Source organism: Stylophora pistillata, chromosome 9 (genome assembly GCF_964205215.1).
Source record: "Stylophora pistillata chromosome 9, jaStyPist1.2, whole genome shotgun sequence".
NCBI lineage: Eukaryota > Metazoa > Cnidaria > Anthozoa > Scleractinia > Pocilloporidae > Stylophora > Stylophora pistillata.
In genome coordinates this window covers 22,350,201-22,377,010 of record NC_142527.1, presented here as the reverse complement: position 1 = coordinate 22,377,010, position 26,810 = coordinate 22,350,201, and the positions used below count along the sequence as shown (strand labels likewise).

The 26,810-nt window shown below is 37.3% G+C and overlaps 2 protein-coding genes and 1 long non-coding RNA gene across 6 annotated transcripts in view; 1 reads left to right on the top strand and 2 right to left on the bottom strand.

The window, feature by feature from the left end:
- Positions 1-945: 945 nt before the first annotated feature.
- LOC111337344 (nocturnin) lies at positions 946-8,360 on the bottom strand. 4 transcript variants are annotated; one of them, XM_088732409.1, is made up of 4 exons: positions 7,422-7,563; positions 5,970-6,055; positions 4,241-4,427; positions 946-2,822 (listed from the first exon to the last, which is right to left on the bottom strand). In XM_088732409.1, the coding sequence occupies exons 3-4, from the start codon at positions 4,422-4,424 to the stop codon at positions 2,011-2,013; spliced, it is 996 nt and encodes a 331-aa protein (XP_088588535.1). In that variant the 5' UTR covers positions 4,425-4,427; positions 5,970-6,055; positions 7,422-7,563; the 3' UTR covers positions 946-2,010. The 4 variants fall into 4 exon arrangements, with proteins under 4 accessions (XP_088588535.1, XP_022799358.2, XP_022799357.2 ...); XM_022943623.2 differs by lacking the exons at positions 5,970-6,055; positions 7,422-7,563 and adding an exon at positions 8,263-8,360; XM_022943622.2 differs by lacking the exon at positions 5,970-6,055 and having other exon boundaries at positions 7,422-7,601.
- On the top strand, positions 7,885-25,104 carry LOC111337343 (lysosome membrane protein 2). Its single transcript, XM_088732408.1, has 14 exons — positions 7,885-8,034; positions 12,534-12,694; positions 14,923-15,076; positions 16,970-17,224; positions 17,882-17,973; positions 19,148-19,197; positions 19,613-19,682; positions 20,075-20,253; positions 20,664-20,782; positions 21,364-21,437; positions 21,649-21,703; positions 21,904-22,089; positions 23,063-23,112; positions 23,507-25,104. Exons 1-14 carry the CDS (start codon positions 7,885-7,887, stop codon positions 23,523-23,525), a joined length of 1,614 nt encoding a protein of 537 aa, XP_088588534.1. The 3' UTR covers positions 23,526-25,104.
- LOC148723831 (uncharacterized) overlaps positions 23,845-26,810 on the bottom strand; it is a 7,475-nt gene continuing 4,509 nt past the window's right edge. The window contains exon 2 of the long non-coding RNA XR_015991449.1: positions 23,845-26,810. This exon is cut by the window's right edge and continues 4,304 nt beyond it. This is a non-coding gene — a long non-coding RNA (uncharacterized LOC148723831).

Below are 26,810 nucleotides of genomic sequence, written 5' to 3'. Positions count from 1 at the left end.
TTGATAGTCTGGAATATTCTCCACATGTAAATCCCGTTTTTCCACAACACGATTTCTAAAATGCCCACAAAACAACAGAGGGAAATCGAATGTTACACGAAACAAAAATGACTCCTTTGGGAAAAGGGGGAAGGAAATTTAAAGTTCAGATCAGGTTTACAACCTTCTTTACTCGATAATTCATAAAATGAGTAATTGGTTGATCTGTGGATGAAATCTTATTAAGGAAATGATCCTTGTTGTAGCACATGGAGAACTGTTCAAACTTAACTTCCTTCAAGAGAAAACTCAGGGAAAATAAGAGAATTCTGAAATCTATCAGTTTTGCTAAAGCTTCCTGCAGCGTTTCCTACAAATCTGTTGACTTTAAATACTTTTAACATTTACTCCGTATTGTTATTAATATTTATTTCTTTTAATTGTCATTATTTACATACCATTTTCGGTCTATTCACTAATTAGGTATATATTAATTGATAGTTTAATTGATGCAGGTCTACATCAGGACGTAATGTCTTGCCTATCCCTCAACCTGCTTTATTAAATAAACTATGATGATGATGATGATGATGATGATGATGATGATGACATTTGTGAAACTAGTTAAAATCCATTTTTCTGAATATTTTACCGATGGGAATAGGTCAAATAAAGGACAAATTGGAATTCCTTAATCCATATTTGATTACAGTCAGTTACAGACCACAAGTTACGTTGTAGTAAAAAGTTATCCTCGAAATTAAGAAAAAGAGTAATTCGAAAATTTTTACGCAAGTAATGACGCAAACGATGCAGTAGTTACTGCATTGTGGATGAGCGTGGTTTTCAGCCAGGGAAAAGGCGGTCGGGTGTTATGCGTCTAGATATTCGAAGACGTTCTTTATCTCTGTTTGTGCCTGAGAAATTGCTTAGTTCTGGTTAGCATAAAAACATCCGTATACAAAATAAAGGAATTTTCAGCATGTATTCCATAATAGTTCATTTACGCGATGACAAAATTAAAAAAATAATAATAATAAGAAATGAGCATCTTTAATGAAACCATATCCCTGGCTCTTCTTTTGCTTTCATTATCAAATATCGGCTAACTGAAAACCATCTGTAAAACCTCCTGTCACTTATTTTAGTAAATCTAATAATAATTATTGCATTGAACAGTCATTTACAAGTTTTCAAAATATCAGCTACAGCCATGAACAGAATTATTAACATTACTTTTTAAGATGAATTTTACTTCAGTCCTCTTAAATAATTGCATAGTATTCCTTTCCGCTTTTCGATTAGCATTTTATGAAATGAAACACACTAACCTCGCTCTCAATGGCACCAATTCGTCCTTTATTTTTCCTTTGTACCATCATCTTCCCTTAAATAGGTGTGGCTATGGGGATTACGTCATTGGGTAATTAACCCCCATCCTTGTCTTGAAGATGTGATAGTTAATGTGAAAAAAACTGATGCTCATTTTCAAAAGGCATCTAGCTATCATAAAATTTCAGTTACACTTGGTCCTCTTTATTCTCCTTTAAAATATGTTTGTAGTGTTTGGTGGGGGTTTATCTAAATATGAAGCAAAATGAAAAAAGTAACCTTCCATAACCAAATGAGAGATTTAACATTAACCCTATATAGGTGGTATGTTTTGTTCAAATTCTCCCTTGTGGTTCAAGTTCTTCTTAAACCACCTTGATAATTATGAATTTCCTTTGTCTTGGGTCTAACATTAAAATCTGCGATTAAGAACATAAATAATTCAACTAAAATGATTCAACATTTCAATGTTGTCTCAAACATTAGTATCACTGAATGTCTGCTGTAAGTGGTGGTATTTCCTCAAGTGGTAACTGTCACCATCCATTAAGTTACAAAGTGATTCATACTATGCTAAAGTGTTTGTTTAGGCAAGTTCTTTACCCAAGAATGAAATGCTAACATCATGTCACCATTATCTTTACAACTCAATCAACTACAAAATTTACAATATCATGTAATTATAAATTATGTGAAATTTCATCCCCAGCAAAAGTCGAACACTAAAGAAAAATGATCAGATGGATAATGTAAACTAGGACAGCGTTCCTCAGGAATGCTATCACTTTCTGGAAATTCTAGACATCCTGTAACATTAAGGTTGTCAGAGTACCATACATAGTCAATAGAATGTTTCACTTCTTTACCTGGGCGAATCTTCCATGTTGTGGACTCAGGGTTCCTGCCTGTGGCAGTAACATATGCATTTTTCAGGCTCAAGTATTGATTGTCCTCCATCAGTTCACAGACTGGCTCTGATGGCTCTGCATTAAAATCTCCAAGAACTATTGCAGCCTTATCCTCACTAACACATTCAGAAACTGATTGCAAAAGACTTTTTCCTTGGCTCAGTCGCAAATCTTCATAACCCTCTTTGGCTTTCAAATGAGTGACTGCAACACAAAGAGTTTTGCCTTGAATTTTATCAAATAAGTTCAAAATCAATGCAACTTGATTGGTGATTTCTCCATTAGAATCCTTAAGTGATACATCTCTGTGATTCTTAAGAGAGAATCTCTCTCGATCATAAAACAAAGCGCAGCCATCTGGTCCTGAGTTATTTGCAAACTTGAGGCAGGGAGAATCCCTTTTAGCCACAAACAGTCCTTCGTATCCAAGTTTTTGAAGTGAAGGCAAGAAAAAATCTTGAAAATGGTCAACTTCCTCTAGAGCTATGATGTCTGGATCGTACATCAAAATTCCTTGCAGTGTTCGTAGCTTTCGTTTTGACCATAGGAGAGCTTCAGGTGGACACTTGATGAAGTTATCAGTTGGACTTGAAGTGCTCAATGCTAACAGGAATCAATACATAAGATGGTTGTGACAGATTTAATAACCTTTTCACTCCCAAGATCTCATTATTAATTTCTTCCTATTGTTTGCCATACAATTCCTCTAAGTTAGTTTGGAGAATTTGGTATTGGATCAACTGACAATCCCTAATTGATATTTTTCTTTATTCTCATCGCCCGTCTACGTGATGCTGTATTGATTTTATAAAGAGATTTTATGCGTTGGTCATTAATGAAAATTAGTATAATTTCAGAGCTGAGCAAAGAGTTTCCAGCAATCTGATTGGTCGAGCGGTTCCTTATATGACGCTATATAAACCACTCCATGCGGTTTATATAAAATGTTAAAATAAAATGTTACTAAATTTTACTAAAATGTTATGATTTTAGAAATTTCTCTGTTGTTCAGCTCTGAAATTATACTAAAACAATTATTTGCCTCAGGTACGGTGAATAATTGTTAATTACAGAGTTAATAGTTTACATGAAAAAAATTACTGCTTCTGATTGGCTAAAAATTAGTGCATTTTTCATGTAACACAAGCGCAAAGTTCTAAAATGAGTGCAAATTACAAAAAGCAAACATGAGCTGTCAAAATTTTGTCTGTCTTAACTTACTGAGATGCTTTGTTCATGCAAATTGCTATTTAAGTAATCACATGATTTCATGTGCAATTTAGTGCAAATGAGCATTTGCAAATTTTTCAAAGTTTACATATTGCACTTGTCCTACAGGCTGGTGCAATTTTGTTGTCTTTGAAAAAATGTATACTTGCTAGTTAACACCAAACAGCACTCAAAATTATGTTGTTACCAATGCTAGCTTGACATGAGCTCAATATCTTACTTTCCATCCTAAATATTAACCCTTTAACTCCACAAGTGATTCACATGTAAATTCTCCCTTTAAGTTCTGTACACGATCCAGCCACAAGTGGTGAGAATACTCAAACTTATCAGGTAGAAGTTGTTACCTTGATCAAACACCAAATTCTCGTGACCAATTAACAAAGAAATGTGCAGCAGCTAGAGGGAGAATTAACAATCAGATCTTGGGAGTCGGAGGGCTAACGGGTCTTCATGAAATTGCCATCCATAACTAGTTCTTGCCAGTTTCTACTCAATTGGCACAACATCAATCTTCAAGGAAAAACACCTAACATTTAAATATTTTCTTACTTTTTAAGTTGTACAGACTGAGGGACCTTTGCATTGGCTGACATTGAGAAATTTTGGCAGCACTCATATTTCAAAATTTTTTTTTTCTAGAGGGTTTTGTTCTTTGCAAACCAAGGGCTACCTGCAAAGTTTGCAGGAGTATAGCTCGTAAACTTCATAAAACAAGAGCATACCGGGGATCTTTTAAACATACCGGTATATAACAATTAAGATAGGGGTGAGTGAAAATATCTGCTTACCATCAGCAAGGACATTCCACTGAAGCACACGGAATTCAGAAGTTTCCCCATTTGCAACTTTTCCTTCACTCTCAGTACTGATAAAGGTCCTCTGAAGCAATGGTGGGAACTTCTCAACCATTTTTTCCATTTCAGCCATGGTTTCTTTGCGTGCAAATAAAAATCCTACTTTATCTGCAGCCATTTCCTAGTTGTGAAATGTAATAATTACATTGAGAACACCATTGTTACACAAAATATATTTATAAACATTGCCTTCATTCATGACTTAAATCCAGTTACTTGATAGCTCAGATAACATGCATACTTTAGCATACCTAAGAAAAATTAATTCTCTCCCTGGTTGCTACACATTTCTTTGTAGATGAGTAACAAGAATTTGGTGTTAGATCTTACCAAGAATTTTGACAACAACCCTCAAAGATCTGAGCAAGAACATTTAAGATATTTCGAGTTCTTAACAAGATCTACCAAGATTGTGAAGGGTCTTCTACTTTCTTACCAAGATCTTCAAGGATCTCTTGTTTTCTTGCAAACATCTTAAAGGATCTCTTATTTCCTTGCCAAGATTGTCAGGGATCTTCTGCTCTGCTGTTGCCAAGATCTTTAAGGATCTTTTATTCTCTTGCCAAGATCTTCAAGGATCTCTTCTCATAAAGATCTTTTAGAAATCTTTGAGGATCTCTATCATTCTTGTTAAGATCTTGAAGGATCTTTCATTTTCTTTCCAAGATCTTTAATGATCTTCTATTTTCTTATAAAGATCTTCAAGGATCTTTTATTTTCTTATCAAGATCTTTTAAGGATCTTTGAAATTCTCAACAAGATCTTTTGAAGATCCTTGAAGATCAAGACAAGAACCTCGAAGATTTTGACAGGAAAATGCACGATCCTAGATCTTAGCAAGAAAATGCAGGATCCTTGAAGACTTTGGCAAGAAAATGCAAGATTCTTGGAGACCTTAGAAAGATAATGCAGGATCCTTGAAGATCTTGGCAAGAAAATGAAAGATCCTTGAAGATCTTGACAAGAAAATGCAAGATTCTGGAAGATCTTGGCAAGAAAATGCAAGATCTTTGAAGACCTCGCCAAGAAAATGCAAGATCCTTGAAGACCTTGGCAAGAAAATGCAGGATCCTTGAAGACCTTGGCAAGAAAATGCAAGATCCTTGAAGATCTTGGCAAGAAAATGAAAGATCCTTGAAGATCTTGACAAGAAAATGAAAGATCTTGGAGGATCTTTACAAGAAAATGCAAGATCCTTCAAGATCTTGGCAAGAAAATGAAAGATCCTTCAAGATCTTGGCAAGAAAACAAAGGATCCTCAAAGATCTTAACAAGAATCATAAAGATCCACAAAGACTTCTCTAAGATCTTCATGAAGTTCCCCAGGAGGACACCCAAATGTTCTCATGAAGATCTTTAAAGATCCTTAAAGATCCTCCAGAGATTTTCACTAGGGTAGCACACCTGAAAAAATTAATTCTCCCTCTAGATGCTACACATTTCCATGTGAACGAGTAGCGAGAATTTGGTGTTAGATCAATATAACAACTTCTGCCTGACAAGTTTGAATATTCTCATTACCATCTGCAGGATAATGTATGGATATCATGTGGAGAAGTAACATGTTAATCACTTCAGGGAGTTAAAAGGTGAATAACCCTTGCTAATAAACCCATGGATACATATCAAAAGCAATAAACCACCTATCTATTGGTTTACCCACCTAAGTAGTAGTAATAGTAGTAAAACATTTTTGAAATTGTCAAGAGCCATTTAGCTAGGGAAAAATCCCTTACTAATTTGGGGACACTAAAAAAGAAAAAAGATTAGGAACTATTTACAGTAGTATATATATTAAAACTAACTAAAGATAAAATCTATGGTTAACTAGTTATGCGATTTGTAATAAAAATATACAAAATTCATGAGGAGCAGAGGCTACAGCATGTGCAGCCATCATCCAAGAGCTAACTTATACTGAGTTGGCGTATCTTGCCTTTGAATTACTTGAGGGTCTCGACCTCCCTTATACTCTTGGGTAATTTTGTCCATAGCCTGTGCCCTAGAAATCTAATAGAGTGTTTGCCATAAGTGACAGTTACCTTGACCTTTCTAGCTTATATTTGTATTTCAACTGATTAGCTTTCTCTTTGACCTGTTAAAAACTCCCTTGTGTGACTGGCTCAGTTAAAACCTTTAACATGATTATCACTACTATTATTTATTTTTATTTGCTCATTTATTTATTTATTTCATTGTTGCGTGTGTGTGTACGTGTGTGTGTGTGTGTGTGTGTGTGTGTGTGTGTGTGTGTATGTGTCAGAGCCTATACAGTGTCTGTTTAGGTAGCCCGCCTAGAATAGCTCTGCTCACTGCAGGCTACAAAAGCCTTTATTTCTTTCATTTTAAAAAATAAGTCAATGTTGTTGTTGTTGTTGTTGTTGTTTCATACCTGGGTATAGAGAAATCGGCTTGCCTCAAATTGTAATTACTATTGTGTACTTTAAAGATGTTGCTTATATATGCAGGACACAGTTTATGCTTTGCTTTGTACATGAGGATGCACAGGTCCTGTAAGTGCCTATTTAGTAGAGTGGGCAAATCTGCCCTCTCTAATAACTGTTCGTAACTAGAATTATAGTCCTTGAAAACCTAACAAATTGATTGGGATGTTGATGGAAAACTTGAAAGGTTAGTAGATAACTGACCTATGGCTTTTGTTTTGCAAACTTTTCTTGTGTTCTTGAGGCATTCAGCCAGGGCAGGTCATACACATTTGCTATGAAATTTCTTAGAAAGTTCAATTTATCACCTGCACACCAACTCTCCAGAGAACCTTAACTTTTTCAGAGAAGATTTAAGTTTCTCCTCACAGATGCTATGAAAGTTATCTTTTATATATTTATTTATTTATTTTTTTAAACCAACTCTTTAAATTTCATCTTGAAAGGACAACGATCGAAAGCAGAACGAGGAATGAATTCTTGCCATTTTTGTTACGGAGGTCTGGATAATGATTGGGGTGCAATCAAAATTGAACTTCATACCATGGAATACCATTACGAATGTGATGGCAGCTAAAACAAGTTGCAGTTTTACGGTCACCAAACTGTAGATTTAGACCAAATATTTTTCCACATCTTCTATAAGCTATTGCAAAAGGACAGAGCCATACCTGATTCACTTGTTTCTTGATAATGTTCGAAAACAATTGGTTCTTAAACACACTTCTGGCACTAAGGATCCAGCCAGTCACAAGGAAAACAACACCAGTTAGAGAAATCCCAGTGATTAGAAGACGCCTTCCATTACGTTCCAAAGTCTTCATAATCCATTCTGTGTGTGGTATATGCATACTTATTATGGCTCTTATTAGGTTGATGCAGGACTGCTGACTACTTAATCGTTGAGCCTGCACTGGGACTTTTGTAGACCTTATGTAGACCTCACGTGACTCCCCTGTGGAGTCAAACTGTTCACTTTATTACTTCCGAGAAGCGTCAGGTTACAACAACCCTAGCTTCTAGGATTTCTATTTGATGCCTAACAAGGTCAAAGTCTTCAGTCACGTCGCAAAAATCCCAACTCTGTGTTAGTGCGTCGAGAGCTGTGGGGGGATAGATTTCACTCCCGTCTTCATGGAGTCAAGACGACGTTGCTGTGGTTGTTGTAGCCGAAAAGTATTGATCATAAGCTTTGCTATTACTGGAGTCTTTCTCCTTGTGGCTGGCTTGGTTTTAGATGTCGGTGGAGTGTTCTCGAACATAATCAAGAACAAAGTAGATCAGGTAAATTTAAAGCTTCCTTATATTTTTTTTTCGCGTAGACCACGTTTTAAGACGTGGAAAGTCCTGAAAATTCCTACATTTTCATGAATAAGACTCATCAACGATTTGTTCGAAGAAAAATCATTCCCTTCTGTGCACCAAGGCTTGCCCTTATTGCCAAACAAAAACTAAAAAAGAAAAATTGCGTAAGTGTCTGCATTTTTGTGTAAATCGTACTCGTACATATACCTTTTCTATCATCTTTCTTGGTGAGCCTGGCTTAGTTTACTCCGGAGAATAAAATTTCGCCGTAGATTTGTCGTTTTATTCATATGCTTTGCATGTTACACAAAACTGAACTTCGCACTTTGACTTCGAACGATTTGCTTAGTCACCTCATGTGATTACATGTCAATAGCCCTTTTTACAGTTACCGGCGCCATATTGGATGTGTAACCGCGCAAACATGATAGCGAGGTTAGTGTTGAGTCGCGTTGCGAGTTCTAGTGAGAGTTTAGTGAAATGTGGTGGTGCTCTGTCCTTTTCATCGAGATATTTCGACAATGAACGATACTTTCCCTACGCAGGATATTCCTCCTTCTTCTTCGAAAAGAAGAGGAAGACACTGTGCCGCTTTTTGGTTGTGCTAATAGCTATTATGACACAACAGGCAATCCAACAGGTCTGCATTTCTTCTCGTTTCCGAATGACTTCCAGCAGCGAATCAGATGGTGCAATCTCCTGAATCGCCAGCATGCAAAGAACGGATTCTTCATCACAAAATCAACTTCTTTTTGCTCAGAACATTTCAAAAAAGAAGACATGCGAAAAAACGTGGGCAGGTCGCTGGAAATTGGTGAAAGGTTTATGATGTTTGTACGGTTGTTTTGTTGCTTGGATACCAAAAGAAAATGGAGCTTTGATTTTCGGTATTGTAGTGTTTATGCTGGGATTTTTTTCTCCTCAGTAAAAAGGTGACATTTATATTTCTTTGTGCACTGTGGTCTTATACGATATCTGTGAACTGAATGTAAAATTATAAAATTATAATGTAAAATTAAATCGTAAAATTAAAAATTTAATAAAATCATGAGTTTATTATTATATATATGGGCAGAACCATCTCGATTAAACTAGTCAGTACCGAAAAAAACACGGAAAATGCCTGCTTAAAGGGTCCCAGTAGCAACTGTGACAACTCAAGAAGAGTCATTTGAAGTTGAACAGGAATTATTTCCCCAAGAAGTTGAAGCAGCTGTGTCAACTGTCAATGCTGCTTCATCTTCACCAGCCCTGCAACAATCAGATGTTCTTAAGCTGCAACGGGAAATAGAGCCACTGCAAGTACAATTAGCTGACTTGAAAGAAAAACTAAGTGAAGTTGAAAATGAGGGGGATATTTATTGGCGTGCCAATTTTCAATTGACAAAATTAAAGATGAGTCTGCGGTTCTATTTTATACTGGATTCCTAAACTATGGAGCACTCATAAGCTTCTATAATTTTATTGACCCAGTGCTGGCAAAGATGCAGTACTGGAAAGGAGAGAAATTGTCGAAAGAGAGTCAGCCATACCAAACAGATGATAACAGAAGTAAGCCGGGGCCTTCAAGAAATTGTCATTCTAGGATGAATTTTTGCTCATACTTATGAGACTAAAGGCTGGGTTATTTGTACAAGATCTTGCTGATAGATTTGGGATCAGCAAGAGCCTGGTGTCCAGAATCTACATTACATGGATTAATCTTAACTATGTGGAACTGAAAGAACCTTTCCCATTTCCAGCACAAGAACTTGTTCACAAAAATATGCTGCAAGAGTTTGCTCAATATGCAACAACTAGGATTATTTTAGACTGTACAGAACTGTTTATTTTTTCTCCTGTGAATAATAATGTTAATTATTGTCAATAGGCTCTTCGAAATGTTATGTTTGAAGAATAGAATTTTGAAGCTCCTTCCCATAAAGACATAGTTTAACTCGCGTTTTATTGTCATGCCAATCACTTCCCTTATTTACACAATGTACAATGGTACCTTATCTTGATTTTACAAGCCCAACATCATCTTTTTTTCCCTGAGTACTAACAACATTAATATTAATATGTCTTAATGTAAGGAAAGATTACACCTAAATCAATTTGAGCATTAAATTTGAGCTGGTGAAGGTGAAGCAGCATTGACAGTTGACACAGGTGCTTTAACTTCTTGGTAAAATAATTCCTGTTCAACTTCAAATGACTCTCCTTTAGTTGTCACAGTTGCTACCGGGACCCTTTTAGCAGGCATTTTCCTTAGTTTTTTCGGTACTGACCAGTTAAATCGAGATGGTTCTGCCCATATATATAATAATTAAACTCATCATTTTATAAATTTATAATTTTACATTTTAATTGTACATTACAATTTTATAATTTTACATTCAGTTCACAGATATCGTATAAGACCACAGTACACAAAGAAATATAAATATCACCATTTTAATAAGGAGAAAAAAATCCCCCCCCCCCCCCAAAAACAAAAATCCCAACATAAACACTTCAATACCTAAAATCAAATCAGGCATTTTCTTTCGGTATCCAAGCAACAAAACAACCGTACAAACATTATAAACCTTTCACCAATTTCCAGCGACCTGCCCACGTTTTTTCGCATGTCTTCTTTTTTGAAATGTTCTCAGCACAAAAAAATTGATTTTGTGATGAAGAATCCGTCCTTTCCATGCTGGCGATTCAGGAGATTGCACCATCTGATTCACTGCTGGAAGTCATTCGGAAACTAGAATAAATGCAGACCTGTTGGATTGCCTGCTGTGTCATAATAGCTATTAGCACAACCAAAAAGCGACACAGTGTCTTCCTCTTCCTTTCGAAGAAGAAGGAGGAATATCCTGCGTAGGGAAAGTATCGTTCATTGTCGAAATATCTCGATGAAAAGGACAGAGCACCACCACATTTCACTAAACTCTCACTAGAGCTCGCAACGCGACTCAACACTAACCTCGCTATCATGTTTGCGCGGTTACACATTCAATATGGCGCCGGGAACTGTAAAAAGGACTATTCTCCGAGCTGTTAGTGCAGAGAATTTAGTGCGGATGAAGTTTATTTATGCAAGTAATGTCTGGTATATCATATACTTGACCAGTGGCACAAAATTTGGCTAAACTTCAGAATACCCGGCCACTTAAGATATGTCTTGAGTAATTATGTCTTAAGTAGCTGCTCCCGCAGTCCCGTAGTCACCAAATCAAATAGAACCCACACATTTAAATATACATTCTTCGTTTTTCAGTCGACCGTCATTCAATTTGCAATTAAAAGTCATATCTTAAATCCTCATTCTTCAAGCGTCATTCAAATTGAATATCCCTGCGGATTTCGACTTCGCTAGCGAGTGAACCTACAGATTCAAATATATAATCTTCTCCCTTAAATCGGGACTGCGGGACTGCAGGAGCAACAGTTTAACTGCCCTATCTTTTAATTATTCCTAACTCATCGGGAGCACGGGACTGCGGAAGCACTAGTTTAACTGACGCCTCTTTGAATTTTTCTTCGACTACGAGAGCATGGGACCGTGGAAGCCCTAGTTTAACTGCCCTCTTTTTAAATTATTCTGAAGTTGCTCCCAGATTTTAACTAGCGTTGCCAAACTTTTATCATTTCTGATGTGAAATTATACAGCAGTTGCAAGCCCCCACAGACTTGACCATCTCTGTATATAAGGATTATAATGTTCCAAGTCCCCAAAATTTTATTTTTCACTTAATATTTTTTAAATAGATAAAAGTGTCTCAGGACTTCTTGTTCCCTTGTCTTGTAAAGACCATTGGGGAAAACCTTCCCTTACAAAGTGATTTGGTTATATCAATTAAGTCGAAATGTAAATTGGCTTTTGAACTCTTCACAGTAGCCAATTTACATTTCAACTTAGCTGATATAACCAAAATTACCTTATTACCCCCACCGATGCAGCACCACAGTTTCTTTAGAAACTTTCCCCCTTCCTTAACAAAATTGAGCTATTGAAATGAAAGCTAGTATCACTAGACATGCGTGCATAATATTTCTGACATCAAGTAATTGAAACACCTGCTAATTATACACTACATTTTTTATTTTGTTTATTCTCGTGCTCTTTAATTGCTTTCAATCATGACATGCAAATGCTAGATGAATAACACATGTGCATGTACTGATGATGTGCTGTGGTAATGGATGCACCCATAAGGAAGGTTGTTATAAACTGTGCGTCCAAACCATGCCCCTTTAACTTCCAAAAGTGATTAGCATGTAACTTCTCCCTATATATAATATCCATACATAATCCAGTAAACAGGTAATGAGAATACTTAAACTTATCAGGTAGAAGTTTTATCTTGATCAAACACCAAGCTCTTGTAACTAATTTACAAGTAAATGTGTAGAAACTAGAGGAGAGAATTAACAATCAGATCTTCGAGAGAGAACATGTAAACTACTGTACAGTGCCACTGATTGTGGATTACCTCTCATTTCAGAATGTCGAATTAAAACCTGGTGGCTTAGTTTACGAAGAGTGGGTTAAAACTTCTCTTCCTGTGTACATGAAGTATTATGTGTTTGACTTGAAAAACCCTGAGGAGGTAATGAAAGGCGCTGCAGTTCCTGCTGTAGAACAGAAAGGCCCCTACTCATACAGGTATACTTAAGCTGAATGCTGGCAAAATTTTTCATTTGCATGTATCCAAAGCAAACTTGCCACCTTTTTCCTTTGAAATTCACAATGTAAGAGTTAAGATCAAACTTCCATTCACTGCCCTCTTTGCAGTTTCTGTTGTCTACATCAAAACTTGTTAAATCAAAAGGAAGTTAGCGGAAGGAAGCTGTCAAGAAGAATTTAAAGAATTTCTTCACGACCAGGTGTCCAAAACACCACCATCCTACTATGAAACTTATGGCTTACATATTCAGTGGAAGAAAATAAACTTCCTGGACAAAAAAGAGGCTATTTCACCCATTTGTTTAGTGGATTTTTTCTGTTCCTCAGCAAATTGCAAATCATCAATTCTATGGCATTTAAATTGCCTTTCCTGAAACGAAGTTTAATTCTTTGTCTTCATGCCATGAGAAATTCCCATGCATGTGACCCCCTGCAAACCTCTCTTCACCTGGTGTTACTCAAGGCCCAAAACTTATTTGTGGATGAAGAAACGCTTGTATTGAAGGGCTCATAACAAGGGCTTGCTCTAACACTTGTCTAAGTTTGGGGCTTGGGCTGAACATCGTTATATTTTGAGAAGCCTCAAAATATTCCCGTGATGTTCTCACATTTACAAGCATTTGAGATATTTTTGTTTCATTAAATCAATGCAGATGTGACTAGGAAACTTATCAAAGGTACAATTGTTTATTGTAATGTGAGGGTGTGGACAAAACGTAGGGTAGGCCATGGCCTAAGCCATGGTGTAGGCCATGGCCTACCCTGTGGCCTACCCTATGGCCTACCGGTGGTCAGGTTTTTAAAAGCATAAAAATAAAATCAGTAAGAGTCAAACAAGTACGCTGACGTACCATTCTGTGCCTCTAAAAAGGGTATACCAAAAAGTCAGTAACACGATTTTCAACATCCAAGGGAATGAAACAATGCAAATATTATAGCACTCAGCCTTGAAACATCCTAACTCAGTCTGTTTTCCCCACACAAGCACTAAACCAAAACGGTAGGTTTAGGGGGAGAGGAGAGGGGGAGCCAGTATTGCATGGTCGCTGAGGACATCCAAAGTGGCAGCTTCGCGATCCATACAGGCTGCCAGCTGGTAACAAATAGTGGAGTGCCAGTGTAAAAATGTAATAAATGGCATTATATTGGACAACATATCCCAGTAGGAAAATGCAAACAGTATGTGCCAGGCCAATTTATTTAAGTGCCACTTTAGTGCTGTAGAGTATTGAATTTGCAACAAGCATCCCATTAACATTTCACAAAGTTTACTTGCTTTTTCTACTGAAGTGTGGTAGCATATTAACAAGACAAGTAGTGTATTAAGCTATTCCCTGTGCAAGTATCATTTGGGATACTATATTGCATGACATTGTGTCAAAAAGATATAACACAGAGTAATTCACAAATTTGACAATCTGTTTAAAATTTTTTCTTTTCTTTTTATATCTCCAAATAAACATCCTAAAGTTAGTTAATTAATTATTGGCTTGTTCCTCTAAAAATAAAAAGGTGACATAGCACAGAAAGACAATTGGTTTGAACTATGAATATTTTCAACTTGACTGTCAATGTCAGAAGGTTAGGAAATTTTGATCAGAATGTGGCTGCCAAAACAGCAGAAGAAAGTGATTGGTAAGATAGTCCCCAGGAAAACGGTGAAAGGTTTGCAGCGATGCTATGCTTGACCACCCATAGGCCATAGGGTAAGCCACAGGGTAGGCCATGGCCTTCCCCACATTTTGTTTGTGGGTAAATTACCAGCCATTTATCCACATTTTTACCTGTGGGTAAATGGCTGGTAAGTACCGTACTTGACGGTACTTTTAGTTCTTTCTGTTCCTTTTTTCAACATCAACCTACCTCCTGATTTCTTCTGATTGTTTTGGTGTTGAGTGTATTATGATTTATCAAAAAAATCTCCTAGGATAATGAGAAGTAAATTATCTGCTTTTCTTGTGCTGGTGTGGAAAATGTGTTGGAAAACCTCAGCTTTGAAGCAAGTCACTTCCTAAGAACAATAGGGAACATACACCATAATTAACCTCCCTCTTCTGTCCATCCACTTCAGGGAAGAAATTTGCTCATTGCTTCGAAGTCAAAATTGAAGGATTAGACAATTCATAAAATTTGGTGTGTGAAGGAACATTTTACTTGACAAAATGAGCATTTTGATTAATTAGATATTAAATGTATTTGTTTTGCAGAGAACTTAGATCAAATGAGGTGCTGAACTGGACAAGCGACAAAAGCATAGTAACTTTCATGCCAAACAGAACTTACGTTTTTGATCCGGAGACATCTTGTGAAGGCTGTGATGACAAGAAGGATACATTTACGAGTGTGAATATTCCACTTATGGTGAGCGGAGATGGTAATCTTTCAGCCTAAGGAAATTTGAATGTGCACAGGCAGGGTGTTCATTAGGTATTGTTGATTGGAGAATTCTCCGGCAACTTCACAGAATTCTCTGGCTAAATTAGATGGCGGGTTATTTAATAGTTTTATTCAGATGTGAAGCCGTTATGAACTAGTATTATATTTGACGAAAATACTTTCTTTAAGCAAAATGCATGGAATACACAAACAATCAGTGTTCATTCAAAGTGTTTGTTTTTTTTTTGAGAGTCGTGTTACGGACGTAGCATGCTGTCACAGTAACCATATTTTCATAAATTTTTATTTCCTGTCGATGTGAATTTAACTTGAAGCTACTGACTTTTAATGGCTAAATAAGTAGTGAATGAAAATATAAATGAACTTTATTCAAGTGCTGGGAGTATTAACTTAGAAAATGAAAATGAATTGGGACATGCAAATATATAGAAAAACTTGTCGAAGACCTGCAGCTGCATAAGTACTATTACGCACGAAATTTCTTGTTCTAAGAGTTAAAGAATACGTTGGAAAAATAATCAAGAAAGGTGTGGAAAGAAAACTTGGCCAAACTTTAGTGGTTAAACTGAACCTAATTTATGGGGGAAAAAATTATTTTTGGGATATGAACTGCTATGCAAATTGGAGATGTTTATCGTTTCATGATAGCTTTCATTTGAAAGTTCATGGTACATATATCTTATTATCCAAGCCCAAGGGCCGTACTGGGAGAATATCGGCCTGAGGTCTTGACAGTACAGACCGAGCGCAGTGAGGTCCGTACAAAAAAGACCGAGGGCCGATATTCTTCCAGTACGGTCCCGAGCAAACTTGGTTAATAAGAGATTTATTATGCGACTGAAGTTCAAAGAGACACAGGTGCGGTATCATTCGGGACCATTCAGGACAGTGCCTGGTCCAATATTTAGAGAATATTGGACTGGCAATAGAGCATTTTGATTGGTTGATTTTAATTATTGGCCCTCTGACTGCCTGAGTCGTGTAATAATGTGACGTATTTGATATAACTTGAGGAGTAAAAAAGGTTATAGCTCTTGATTTAACCTTACTTGCTTGCTAACCAAATTCAAAGAACAATACAGTAAGGTATGCATTGTTTTAAAATCAGCAACTGGGAATGAAATTGTACCTCAGATAACAGGAAGTAGCATCTCAGAGGGATTTAAAATCCACATTTTTCCTTGGGGGGGCATGCCCCCAGACCCCCCAGAGGGGAACGAGCAAAGCCTAATTAAAGGGCTGCTCTGTTCAAAAACAAAAAGTAGATCAGTTCAAAAAGTTACTAACTAAAGAGACAATGCTTTGCAAGAAAAAGTCAATTTTTTTCTTCACCCTACAAAAGCTATGAACAAAAGCCTCTTTTCCAACATATTAACTTGCCTTTCCAATGCCATCACATGTAAACCATAACATCACAAATTGTAGAAAAGCTACTTGGACCTGCAGATTACAGAAATAGAGCAGTATTTATCTAATCTTGAGCCAGTTTGTCCATAATTTTTGATAGGAAACTTTAAATTTGCTTTAAGTTTTGAATCAGTTTCTTTTTTTGAAACCGGAACCTTCAAATGTGCTCCAGGGGAAATTTTCATGACTGCATTGTTCACATTTTGAATCATGGAAATGAGAAGTGCTTGCTCTGAATAATGTACAATGCTTTCAATAAGATTTGAAATAGGTGGCTACCTCGGTACAACACCCGCCGGAAAGAGACTTGATTGCGACTTAGCGTGGTGACTGTGACTTGAGCGCGGTGAAATATACCGGGCGATTCACAACAGAATACCCGCCGGAGCTCCGGCGGGTGCCGGGTCTTATTGAAAGCACTGAATGTATGCTTTATTTCTTGTCTAACAGACTCTGGCTTTGTGGGTAAGGAACAACAACTATGACAAGAAGCATGTATTCTGTTTCTTTGGAATAGAAATTGAAGCCGAAGCATTTAAAGTCAAGTTGTTTCAAAAAAAGACAGTGAATCAAATCCTCTGGGGGTACAAAGATCCATTCCTGGAGTTCTTAATAAGTGCTTCGCAAGGAATTCATATACCCCTCATAAATAAAACTGTCACTTGCCCAGGGCAGGATGGACTTACAGACTTTATCCAGTTACAGGTAGGTGATCAGAAAAACAATTAGCTGAACTATTTTGCACCTTGACACTCGGTGCCAGATAGACAGAGACAATTGCCTGTGCAAACCTGTCATAAGTTGTCATAAACCTGTCATAAACCTGTCACAAACTCACTTTTAATTTTGCAGCTGTGGAGTATATTCAATTGTGTAAATAACTTAATATGCAAAAATAAGACAAGTTTGTGGGACCTGCAGTATCACTCATAGAACAAAAATAAAAATATATGTTAAAAGCATACAGGCCAATAAGTCTGTATGTCTGTTCGTCAGGATACCTTTAACACTCTAACCTGTAATTGTGAATAGCATCTAATTTCTTGTTACAACATCACCCCTGATTGTTATAAACCAATTCTCAGTACCATAGGAAATATTTAGAGAATGATAAGGACAATGTGTATACTGATGTTAGAGGGTAAAGGGTAACTTCCTCATGTAGCACCTCAAACAAGTACTGAATCAATTCTATTTGGTATTGAATGAATGAGAAGAGGTGTGAATGGATATCTCTGAATGAATGAGAAGAGGTGTGAATGGATATCTTTGAATGAATGAGAAGAGGTGTGAATGGATATTCACCCTGAAGCTCATTCTGGTAATTTGTAATTATTTTTAATGAACTAAATACATTTTTAGTATAACAACACGTATTATGGAGTGAGTGCTGTGAACACTGGACAAACAGACATCAACAAGCTTGAACAATTTACTATGTGGAGAGGAGAATCGTAAGTATACGAAGGTTCCATGTATGCTTTTGTAGCTAACAAGCTACAGAGTAAGGTTTTTTTTGGCTTCCTTTTGTGAGTCTTCAGATGCCTGATGCTACCCTTCCAGAAAGACTCTAATCTTTCTTTGATTTTTTTCTCATTGTTAGTGTGATAATTATTATGAACTCTGTGAATTCCCATTAGTCCTCTCTCTTAGGTTCTAATTGCCCCACAGCAAAATTTTTGCAGTTCTGTAAATGTTTGTTTTCAACAATTTGTTTGCAATGTTTTACTTGTAGTCTACATTTTTCCATCGTTTTCTTGAGTTATGCTCTTAAAGATGGTTAGAAAAGCTAGTTCTGTTTCTTTCTCTTGCACAGGGAATCTTGTATTTGTCTAGTGATACAAAAATATCAAGCAGAAAAGTATGCCATACATATAGTTTGAAAAAAGAAAAAGGAAAAAAACTTGTTAAGAATTTTTTATTAGTGTTTCACATGACACAATTCCACTTCCAAAGCAATCTGGATTTGACTAAAATGAAAGTTATCAGATATTTTATGAAATTTTTTTTTTTTTTTTTTGCAGTGGTAAAATTAGCATGATCAATGTGAATTAGAATTCATCAATGCCATTTGTCTTGGCTTTTTTAAGAGCATCAAAGCCTCCTTGATTAATCTCTTATCTCCCAGAAGTAATGAGCAGGTAGCTTCTCCCTTTATATCCATGAATTATCCAGCAAAAAAGGCAATAAGAATTCTCAAACTTATCAGATAACATTATTTTGTTATCTTGATCCAACACCAAATTCTTATAACTGATCAACATTAAAATGAGTAGCAGCTAGAGGGGAGAATTAACAATCAGATCTTGGTAGTTAAATAGTTTTTTTTTTTTAATTCTATCGACCCCTGAACTCTCATGAGTGACCAAGACAGACTTTTTCTTTACAATATCAATACAATATCAAGCAGACAAGTGTTGGGAAGAAAGGAAAGTAACGATCAGGGAATTATACGTTGATCCAATGGCAAATTCTTTCAACTAACACCATAAGAATTGTATGGCAGATAGAAAGAAGAATTGCTTGTGGGATTGAGCGAGTTCAAGGGTTTAGAAGTCTTATTGGTGTCTTATACTTTTGATATGCTGACTTTAAAACTAAAAGGTCACATTTTGTGTACATTTGCAGCCGTTTGTCATGGTGGAGTGACAACTATGCAAACATGATTAATGGAACAGGTACATTATTATTTCACACAGGTTTCTAATGCTTTTAACTGCGTCAATTGACTGATTAGTTGGTTAAACTGGTGAAACTAGTCGTGAATTTTCTTAACTTCCATTTTGAAATCACTGGTCGTAATCTGATTGGCCCTGAGCTATGTAATTTAACCTCAAATTGCTTTTATTTTTACTCCATATTTCTTTTTTTGCGTAGTCAATAAGAAAGCAAAAAACAACCAATGAAACAAAACAACTAATCAGATTTCAATGCTTGTTTAAGTACATTTAATCTATCAAATTGCAGGGAATTGAAAGGTGTGGCAAAGTGTGCAACTATTGTCCTCAATACTTCACTTTGTTTTTTTCTTTGTGAAATATATTTTCTTTAACTTAAACTAAGTAAACAGAATCTCTCTATTTTGTCTTGCAGATGGTACTCAATTTTCCCCTGGTGTTAAGAAAGATGACACATTGTATGCCTTTTCTCCTGAAGTTTGCAGGTGCAGTGTTCTTGTCACCTAAAGACATGTTACGATAGCTTCTGTAACACTGTAAATATAACATGTCACTGGTATAACGGAAGGTTGAGGGTAGGGGAGGGGAGGGTAGGGTATGGTAGGGTTGCAAACTGCTCGTAGCGCAGCAAAATGCAAGTGACTAAGTGTAGCCATAATGGGTTTTAATTTTGAATTTGTTTGATTAAGACCGAGTTTTATGGGACCAATCACATGGCGAAGCTCAGAAAAATCAAAGCAATCTAGGCTAACTTTGGATGCTCAATTGAAAATTGTTCCATGCATCTATTCTGAGGTTTAGAAAACTACTTCAGAAGTCGCTCACCAGAGCAAAGATGTCTTCGTTAATGTGTAGTTTTGATTTCCTTTTTCCACAGATCTTTATATTTTGTCTATGAATCCGATCAGACTGTAAAGGACATTAACCTGTTACGCTTCACTGCACCGAAGGAGCTCTATTTGAGTGGTGATGTTTACAAGCCTAATAAAGGATTCTGCGTGCCTCCAGGCTGTCTGCCGACTGGTTTGCTGAATATCAGCCGTTGTCAGCCATTGAGTGAGTCAAAGCAAAAATTTTGCAAACATTTTTAAATATCGAAACTCTTTCTGAATAAAACATCAAGGCAATTAGAATAAAGGAGATGATCACCAAGAGAAGAAGCTCTTGATTGTTAAACAAATTCTGAACTGCTGTCGTTATGATTGATCATCACACAAATAATAAGCTGCTCTGATATGAACCTTAAAGAAGAGTTGACAAAGTGCTACGGCCAATCGGACAAAAATTGTTCTCGTTTCAGTGAAACAGGTGTCCAGAATTGCCAGTGGTAGGACCTGTACATTATCTTAGCTACACTTTGCATGGCCTTGATCCTCTTGCGAGAGGGAATTTGTTGAATTACAACCCTGTTTATTATTACTGTCATGTAGTGATCATTTTTTTTTTTTACGATTTTGTTTCCCTAGATCCACCAGTAGTTTTATCGCCGCCGCATTTCTACCAAAGTGATAAATCTTTGTTAAAAGCAGTTGAAGGGCTCAACCCAGAGAAGAGTAAACACGAAACCTACGTTGATATCGAACCGGTCAGTAGAGTATAAGAAGTTAGTTTACTGTCTGTTAGAAACGTACGCGGTTTCAACTGTGGCGGATTTTACTGGTAGAGCAGTTTTGGATGATATTCGAAAAACAAAAAAAAATGACAACAGCCAATCGGAGAGAAGGTTGACATCATCATTACCCAATGAGAACTTGAAGGAAAAGCTCGCAAATTGCTCGAAACGCGGATGACCAAATCGCGATAGGTTTTTGTTGGGCATTTGATTGGTCGAGGAGGTGGCGCGAGTTTTTTATGGACCAATCACTCAGCGATGTTAAAGAAGACCAAAGCAAACATGTTTGCAAACATGTTTGCTCGACGGTCAAAAAATAGGGAGAGGAGCTGGGGTGGGGGGGGGGGAGTGCCCGCCCCCTTCCCCCACCGTCGACTCTAATTCCAAATTAAACATGGCTGGTTGAATAAAAGATCGCGCGCTTCTTAACGTGAACTCGCCCTAATAGGACGCCTGCACTGCAGGCTAAAAGAGAAAATTAACATCTTTTTCTAGCTTTCAGTCATCATGGTGGATTCTTAATTCTTTTTTCTGTCACTGCAACATTTTCTCAGATTACTGGCATTGTTATGAGGGCAGCTAAAAGAATTCAAATCAACGTCGCCGTGGAACCTGTGAAGATGTTTGCGTAAGTGGATAGAATTTTATTTTGGATGTGAGCTTACTGCGCTTTGCTGAAAACCATGCAAACTAAAGAGTTCTAGGTACTTCGTGAAATGCTCGCTTTACTTACGTTGCCGTCAGGAATGGCGAAACACTCTAAAGTTGTGTCAATATTTGATTAAAAAGTTACAAAGGAACTGACAGGTATGCTGGTTTGCTTTTTTTTTTTTTAACAGTCCAACCAATTTAAACTTTTCGAGAGTTTTCCTTCCTGTGATGTACGCCAGTGAGGTAAGTCAAATTTTTAGCTGCAATAAATCTTCTCCTTTACAACTTGTATTGAGAGTCAGTGTTTGTGAGTCCTGGGAGAATTTTAAGCTTAAAAAGAAGAGCGTCTTTAAAAAATCTCGGATTGTAGCATTCCACCTGTTGCAGTTTATTGAATTTTGTGCATCGACGGATGCCTAATAATTTACTCTTAAACTCCTCAGAGTTTTGTAATTACCGACGGGAAAGCAGCAGATTTTCGTCACAAGGTGTACTTGCCAATCACAATAACAGAGGTGATAGAATATTTTCTGATGGGGTTGGGTGCCCTATTCATACTAGTGGCCTTGTTGTTGCTGCTGTTTGCTACCACCAAGAAGAAGAACGCTTTGGAATTGCGTGTAAATGAGGTAAATCAGAACAAGGTCCTAAAATATTGATACTAAATGCTTACGTTAACGAAAAAAGAATGTTTCCTAAGGAATATAAATCAACGTGTTATTTGATACCTGAATTACGTAGAACCGCTAAATTCACACTACCATAGGCTCCTAAAATGAACCCTTGTTAAAGCTCATATCTAATTGAGGCATTAGCCTGAGTGGTTCGTCACCGACGACGTACTTATAAAGGGATTTGCTGGCCAATATTTTTTATTCGTTGATTTGTTTAAACTGTCGATTGTAAGTGTGTTACCGAGTTTCTCGCTCATATCTGTAAGGCAGATTGTTCAACTGTACACGGATTTATTTATCTGGATACTCTTTTTCGGCGGAAGTTATCGTTGCTTTGCAAAGTCACTCGACAACGACAAGTGTTTAGCGCCCATATCATTGCCTCTGTTTCAATTAGTTTTTCTGAACTCGGTGATTCGCAGCCATTTTTTACGAATTGTTTGCTTTGTCTTTCCTTCTGTCAATGTTGTTGTTGTTGTTAATTTATTGTGTTGCTTTTTGTTACTTTGGTTGATTAAAAGATCGAAGATCATGGGCGGATCCAGGAATTTTTGATTGGGGGAGGGGAGGGTCCAAACTTTGGTTAAGAAAGGACTGTTGGACTCTTTTGAGGCACATTCTCCCCCACACCCCCTCCCACCCGTCGCGGTTGCTCGTTATAATTCCTTGGCCGCTTACCGTTTACTGGGAGTCATTAAAAAAATGAGCCAGTTAAAATTGATATACGATCCTGTCGATGTAAGAATTTCAGTCTCAAAGTTGTAAGCGTCAGGTCTGATGGGGGGGGGGGGGTCCGGACCCCCCGGACCCTCCCCCTGGATCCGCCACGAAGATACAATGCTCAAAAGACTTTCCATCATTATGGTAGCCAGTTAGCCGCTAAAAAAGCGTTATGTAGTAAAACAATGTTTTGTTTTGGTCATCTTAGGGTGATGGTCACGCCAAAGATGATGAGAGGCGTCCACTTATTGGTGATGGGTAAGTCTTGGTCCATTTTATTTTGGTAGGCTCTAAATAGTCAACCAGGTTTTTATTCACTCTACCTTTTCGCTAATAACAATATTTCGCATTTGAATGAATTTTTGCCGCGTACGCCGAAAGACAACTTTTTATTTTTTTTCCGAAGCATTTCAGCGAACCTGAATGTTAAATCCTGGAATCTGATTAGTTAATCGCGTTCTTAACAGATGCAGCTTTTTACAGCACTGTCCACGGTCGGGAAAATTTTTTCCACCAATCACGGAAAAGCGGCCTTTCAAACTCGGGCCATACCCCAGAACTCGGGCATGGTTTTTTTCCCTTGCGGACCTCCCGCCCGGTAAAGGAAATTTTTAGGTATACTGTATGACGACTCGTGTTTATTCTTCCACAGTAGTGCGATGTACACCTAGAAAAAGCATCTTACACCTACAATCAAGAAAACGAAATGGAGAAATGCTGAGAAATGTTTATTGCAAGGATAAGAGGATGTCGGAAAATCACGGAAGGACTTCTTTTTTGTAATTACATACCTACTTTGTAATTGTTGCGGAAAGCTTCGTTTGATTGCAAGAGCTTTTAATTATTTCTTTTGTGAAAATGGAACTTCATGCGCATTCAACTAGCGATGATACTCAAATTAATGTAGAAATTGTAGAATTATGAACAACTTAACAAATACGCATGGTTATTTATAAAGTTAAAGTAACAACCTAGGATAACTTTTGTTTGCCAGTGTTAAAATGAAAGAAAAGAACACATCACGGTCTTCCTAGCCGGGTCAACCCAGCGAGAAGAGCTGATCCAGCTTTTTCGCATGTAAACCGCTTACAAACATTTCACTGCATAAGGTTTTCCTTCTCAGTGATTGAACTCGGGTTAACAGGTAACTCGAATTCGTACAAAGAGGACCCCTCCTAACTGTGTAGAAAGTGATACGGAACTGCATTGGTCTTGCTACACTTGGTCTTGTGATTGATCCAGAGATTTCACACATCATTGTCTCGATCAAGCAGATGTCAGGACTTAAGCCTCCATAAGCTCTCATTACAATTTCAGTACAATCACAAGCTGACAAGTGATGAGAACACAGAAATATATCAATTTTAAGAGGGATTCTTTGTTGATTCAATACCAAATTCTCCAAACTAGCATCATAAAAATAGTATGGCAGACATAAGGAGAATTACTATTGCGATCTTGCAAGTGAAAGAGTAAAATGCGATAGTAACGGACCAAATGCGACTTTCTTAGTCACCCTTTGACGCGGTTTGGACAATTTGCTTTGTCTTCACCTGGATTACCAATTTGTTCCTAGTGCTGTTTCTCCCTGTTCCTTGTTAACCCTTACCTCCCAAGATCTGAGTTTTAATTCTCCCCTCTAGCTGCAGCACATTTCCTTGTTAATTGGTTACGAGAATTTGCTGCTCAAACAAGGAACCAGCCACTAATTGATGAGTTTGAGTATTCTCACTGCCTGTTTGCTGGACGATGTATGGATATCATAAGGAGAAGTTACATATTGATTACTTCTGGGAGTTAAAGGGCTAATTACTTGGGCTTTTTACTCTAAGGCTCGTAGAAAAATAATTTTTTCGGACATTAAACACCTTGTAATGCAGCTACGCAAGTCTCTAGCAACAAAAACAACTTGAAAAATATTATTAAAGAAGCGTTAAGTAAATTGGAGACGATATCATTAAATTTAATGTTATTAGATGTAAAACATCAAATGCTTTTTAGGGCTGAGTTTTTCAAAACTTTAGGACACTGTTGCCTTGGTTACTGCCAGTCCAGTTAAACCTGGCTCACTGCCAGTCATACTTTGAACAACTCAGCCTTAGATGGACATGTCGAACTGTACTCATTTAACGTGTTTCAAGAGAAAATTTGTGCCGCTATTTTGATGTTGATCACAGTTGTTCATCTGTCGAAATTTTAAAGTGCTTTTGTTTTTACTTAAATGCATTAAAGTTACTTTTGTAAAAAGTGCGAAGTACTTCGCTCATTGAATTCATGTTCACTCCCTGTTGGTTGAAATACTGTATAGATTTATGCGCAATGAAATACTTGGATCAGGAAGTAACTGTAGATGCTGTAGTGTGATCGAAAAATAAGGGTTTTTTTTCAGTTACCATGACAGTTTGGTCTCCTCCGAAGCCGTCTTTTAAGTCTTTACATGCAACACATTTTTTCCTTCACCAGGTCACTTTACGTGACGTGAGCAAACAACGGCTACAACCTGGGACACGGCGGTCAAAATTCTGCGCGCGGCTGGTCAGAACTGACCCTTGTGCATGCCCATTTGACCGCTGTGCTAGTACAGTCAACTAATGAACGTCTTTGATCCACTGACGCAATTTGACGTGAAAGCTGTTGTATTAATGTTATTAATAGACTGTGAGAAATAATAAAATACCAAGTTAATTTAAGTTTCAGAACATAAAAGTTACGCCTTTTCCTTAGCTTATGTCGACCACCTTTTCGATATGGGGCGAGAAATTTGGGCGGTGCAATCAGCTTCAACTGGAGAAAAAAGTTATCCTTTGAGTGCGGGGCATTTTACTAATTAACAACGAGGACTTTTTAAATGCCCTACTATGTTCCGGTCCAGGGTGCGGGGGCTTATCTTCCTTGGTGCCTGAATGAAAGTAAGTCCACGCACAAGTAGTCTAACTATTCGCACAAGCGGATTAGGGAGTGGATGTTGATTCTTACTTCGTTCTTAGCTATGGTAGTCTCTTACCAAGGCCTTCCACGGCCATGCGGTCGCAGTTACAGTTATTCTGGAGGATTTGGGTACTAGTTAAAGATGAAGGTACTGATCCCTTTTAGTTATCCCTCATGATCCAACTACACTCCTTGGAGTACACATGACGCCAAACACGAGTACAAATATCACGGGATGTTACTAAAAATGGTAACGGGGAACGGCGAACGGATGTACAGCGGTAACCCACCTGAGAATTCAAAATGGCGGAGTAAACGATGTTTACAAACACTGATTTTATCGCTAGGTCGCCGGTTGCAGCGAAATTAGATGACTCGCTTTTATTTAACCATTGCCCAGGCGAAGCCGCGAAGACTAGTATTCCGAGGCGAGAATTCGAAGTCAACGTTTCTGCAATGGCTGCCACCATTTGTTCTGGCGTCTCTCTTTGTTTTTCCTTCCTGAAATCTGCATCTTTTGGCAGAGTTTTGGTATGTTGGTTGTTTGCATTGCCCAACAGCATTTTTTGTAGATAACTAGCAAGGAGGTAATATCTTTGATTAACAGAAATGAGCTAGGAAACGTAATAACCAGCCTAGTTATTAAAATTACTACGTGCAGATATCTGCTTACTTTACCGCAAAATAACATCAGGAACATATCTTTGTATCGACCCATAAACTTCCATGTAAACAATAGAGAAATCAAACATTGACAGAACTTTTAATAACATTTAATTTAACAGAAAAACATCAGTTATGTCTTCAAGAATGTAGATGTATGAATTCACATTCATGCCAATGCTTACAATAATATTTACACTGCACTGATCATATTCAAGAGAAAGTGATTCCCATAATGGGCGTAAAAGTCATTCAGCTGTTTGCTTTACAACATTATTGACAATGCTAGGTTGTAACGGTGAAGATATTGGAGGTAAACTTCATTACCTTGCAGTACAATTACTCTATGAATATAAGAATAAATG

Coding starts and splice junctions, on each gene's coding strand:
- LOC111337343 (XM_088732408.1), top strand. CDS start 7,885: ATGGAGTCAAGACGACGTTGCTGTGGTTGTTGTAGCCGAAAAGTATTG. Junction 19,198..19,612: donor AAACATGATTAATGGAACAG/GTACATTATTAT, acceptor TTTGTCTTGCAG/ATGGTACTCAATTTTCCCCT. Junction 21,438..21,648: donor GAACCTGTGAAGATGTTTGC/GTAAGTGGATAG, acceptor TTTTTTTAACAG/TCCAACCAATTTAAACTTTT.
- LOC111337344 (XM_022943622.2), bottom strand. CDS start 7,601: ATGCATATACCACACACAGAATGGATTATGAAGACTTTGGAACGTAAT. Junction 4,428..7,421: donor TCAAGAAACAAGTGAATCAG/GTATGGCTCTGT, acceptor TTTCACAACTAG/GAAATGGCTGCAGATAAAGT. Junction 2,823..4,240: donor GTGGAATGTCCTTGCTGATG/GTAAGCAGATAT, acceptor GATTCCTGTTAG/CATTGAGCACTTCAAGTCCA.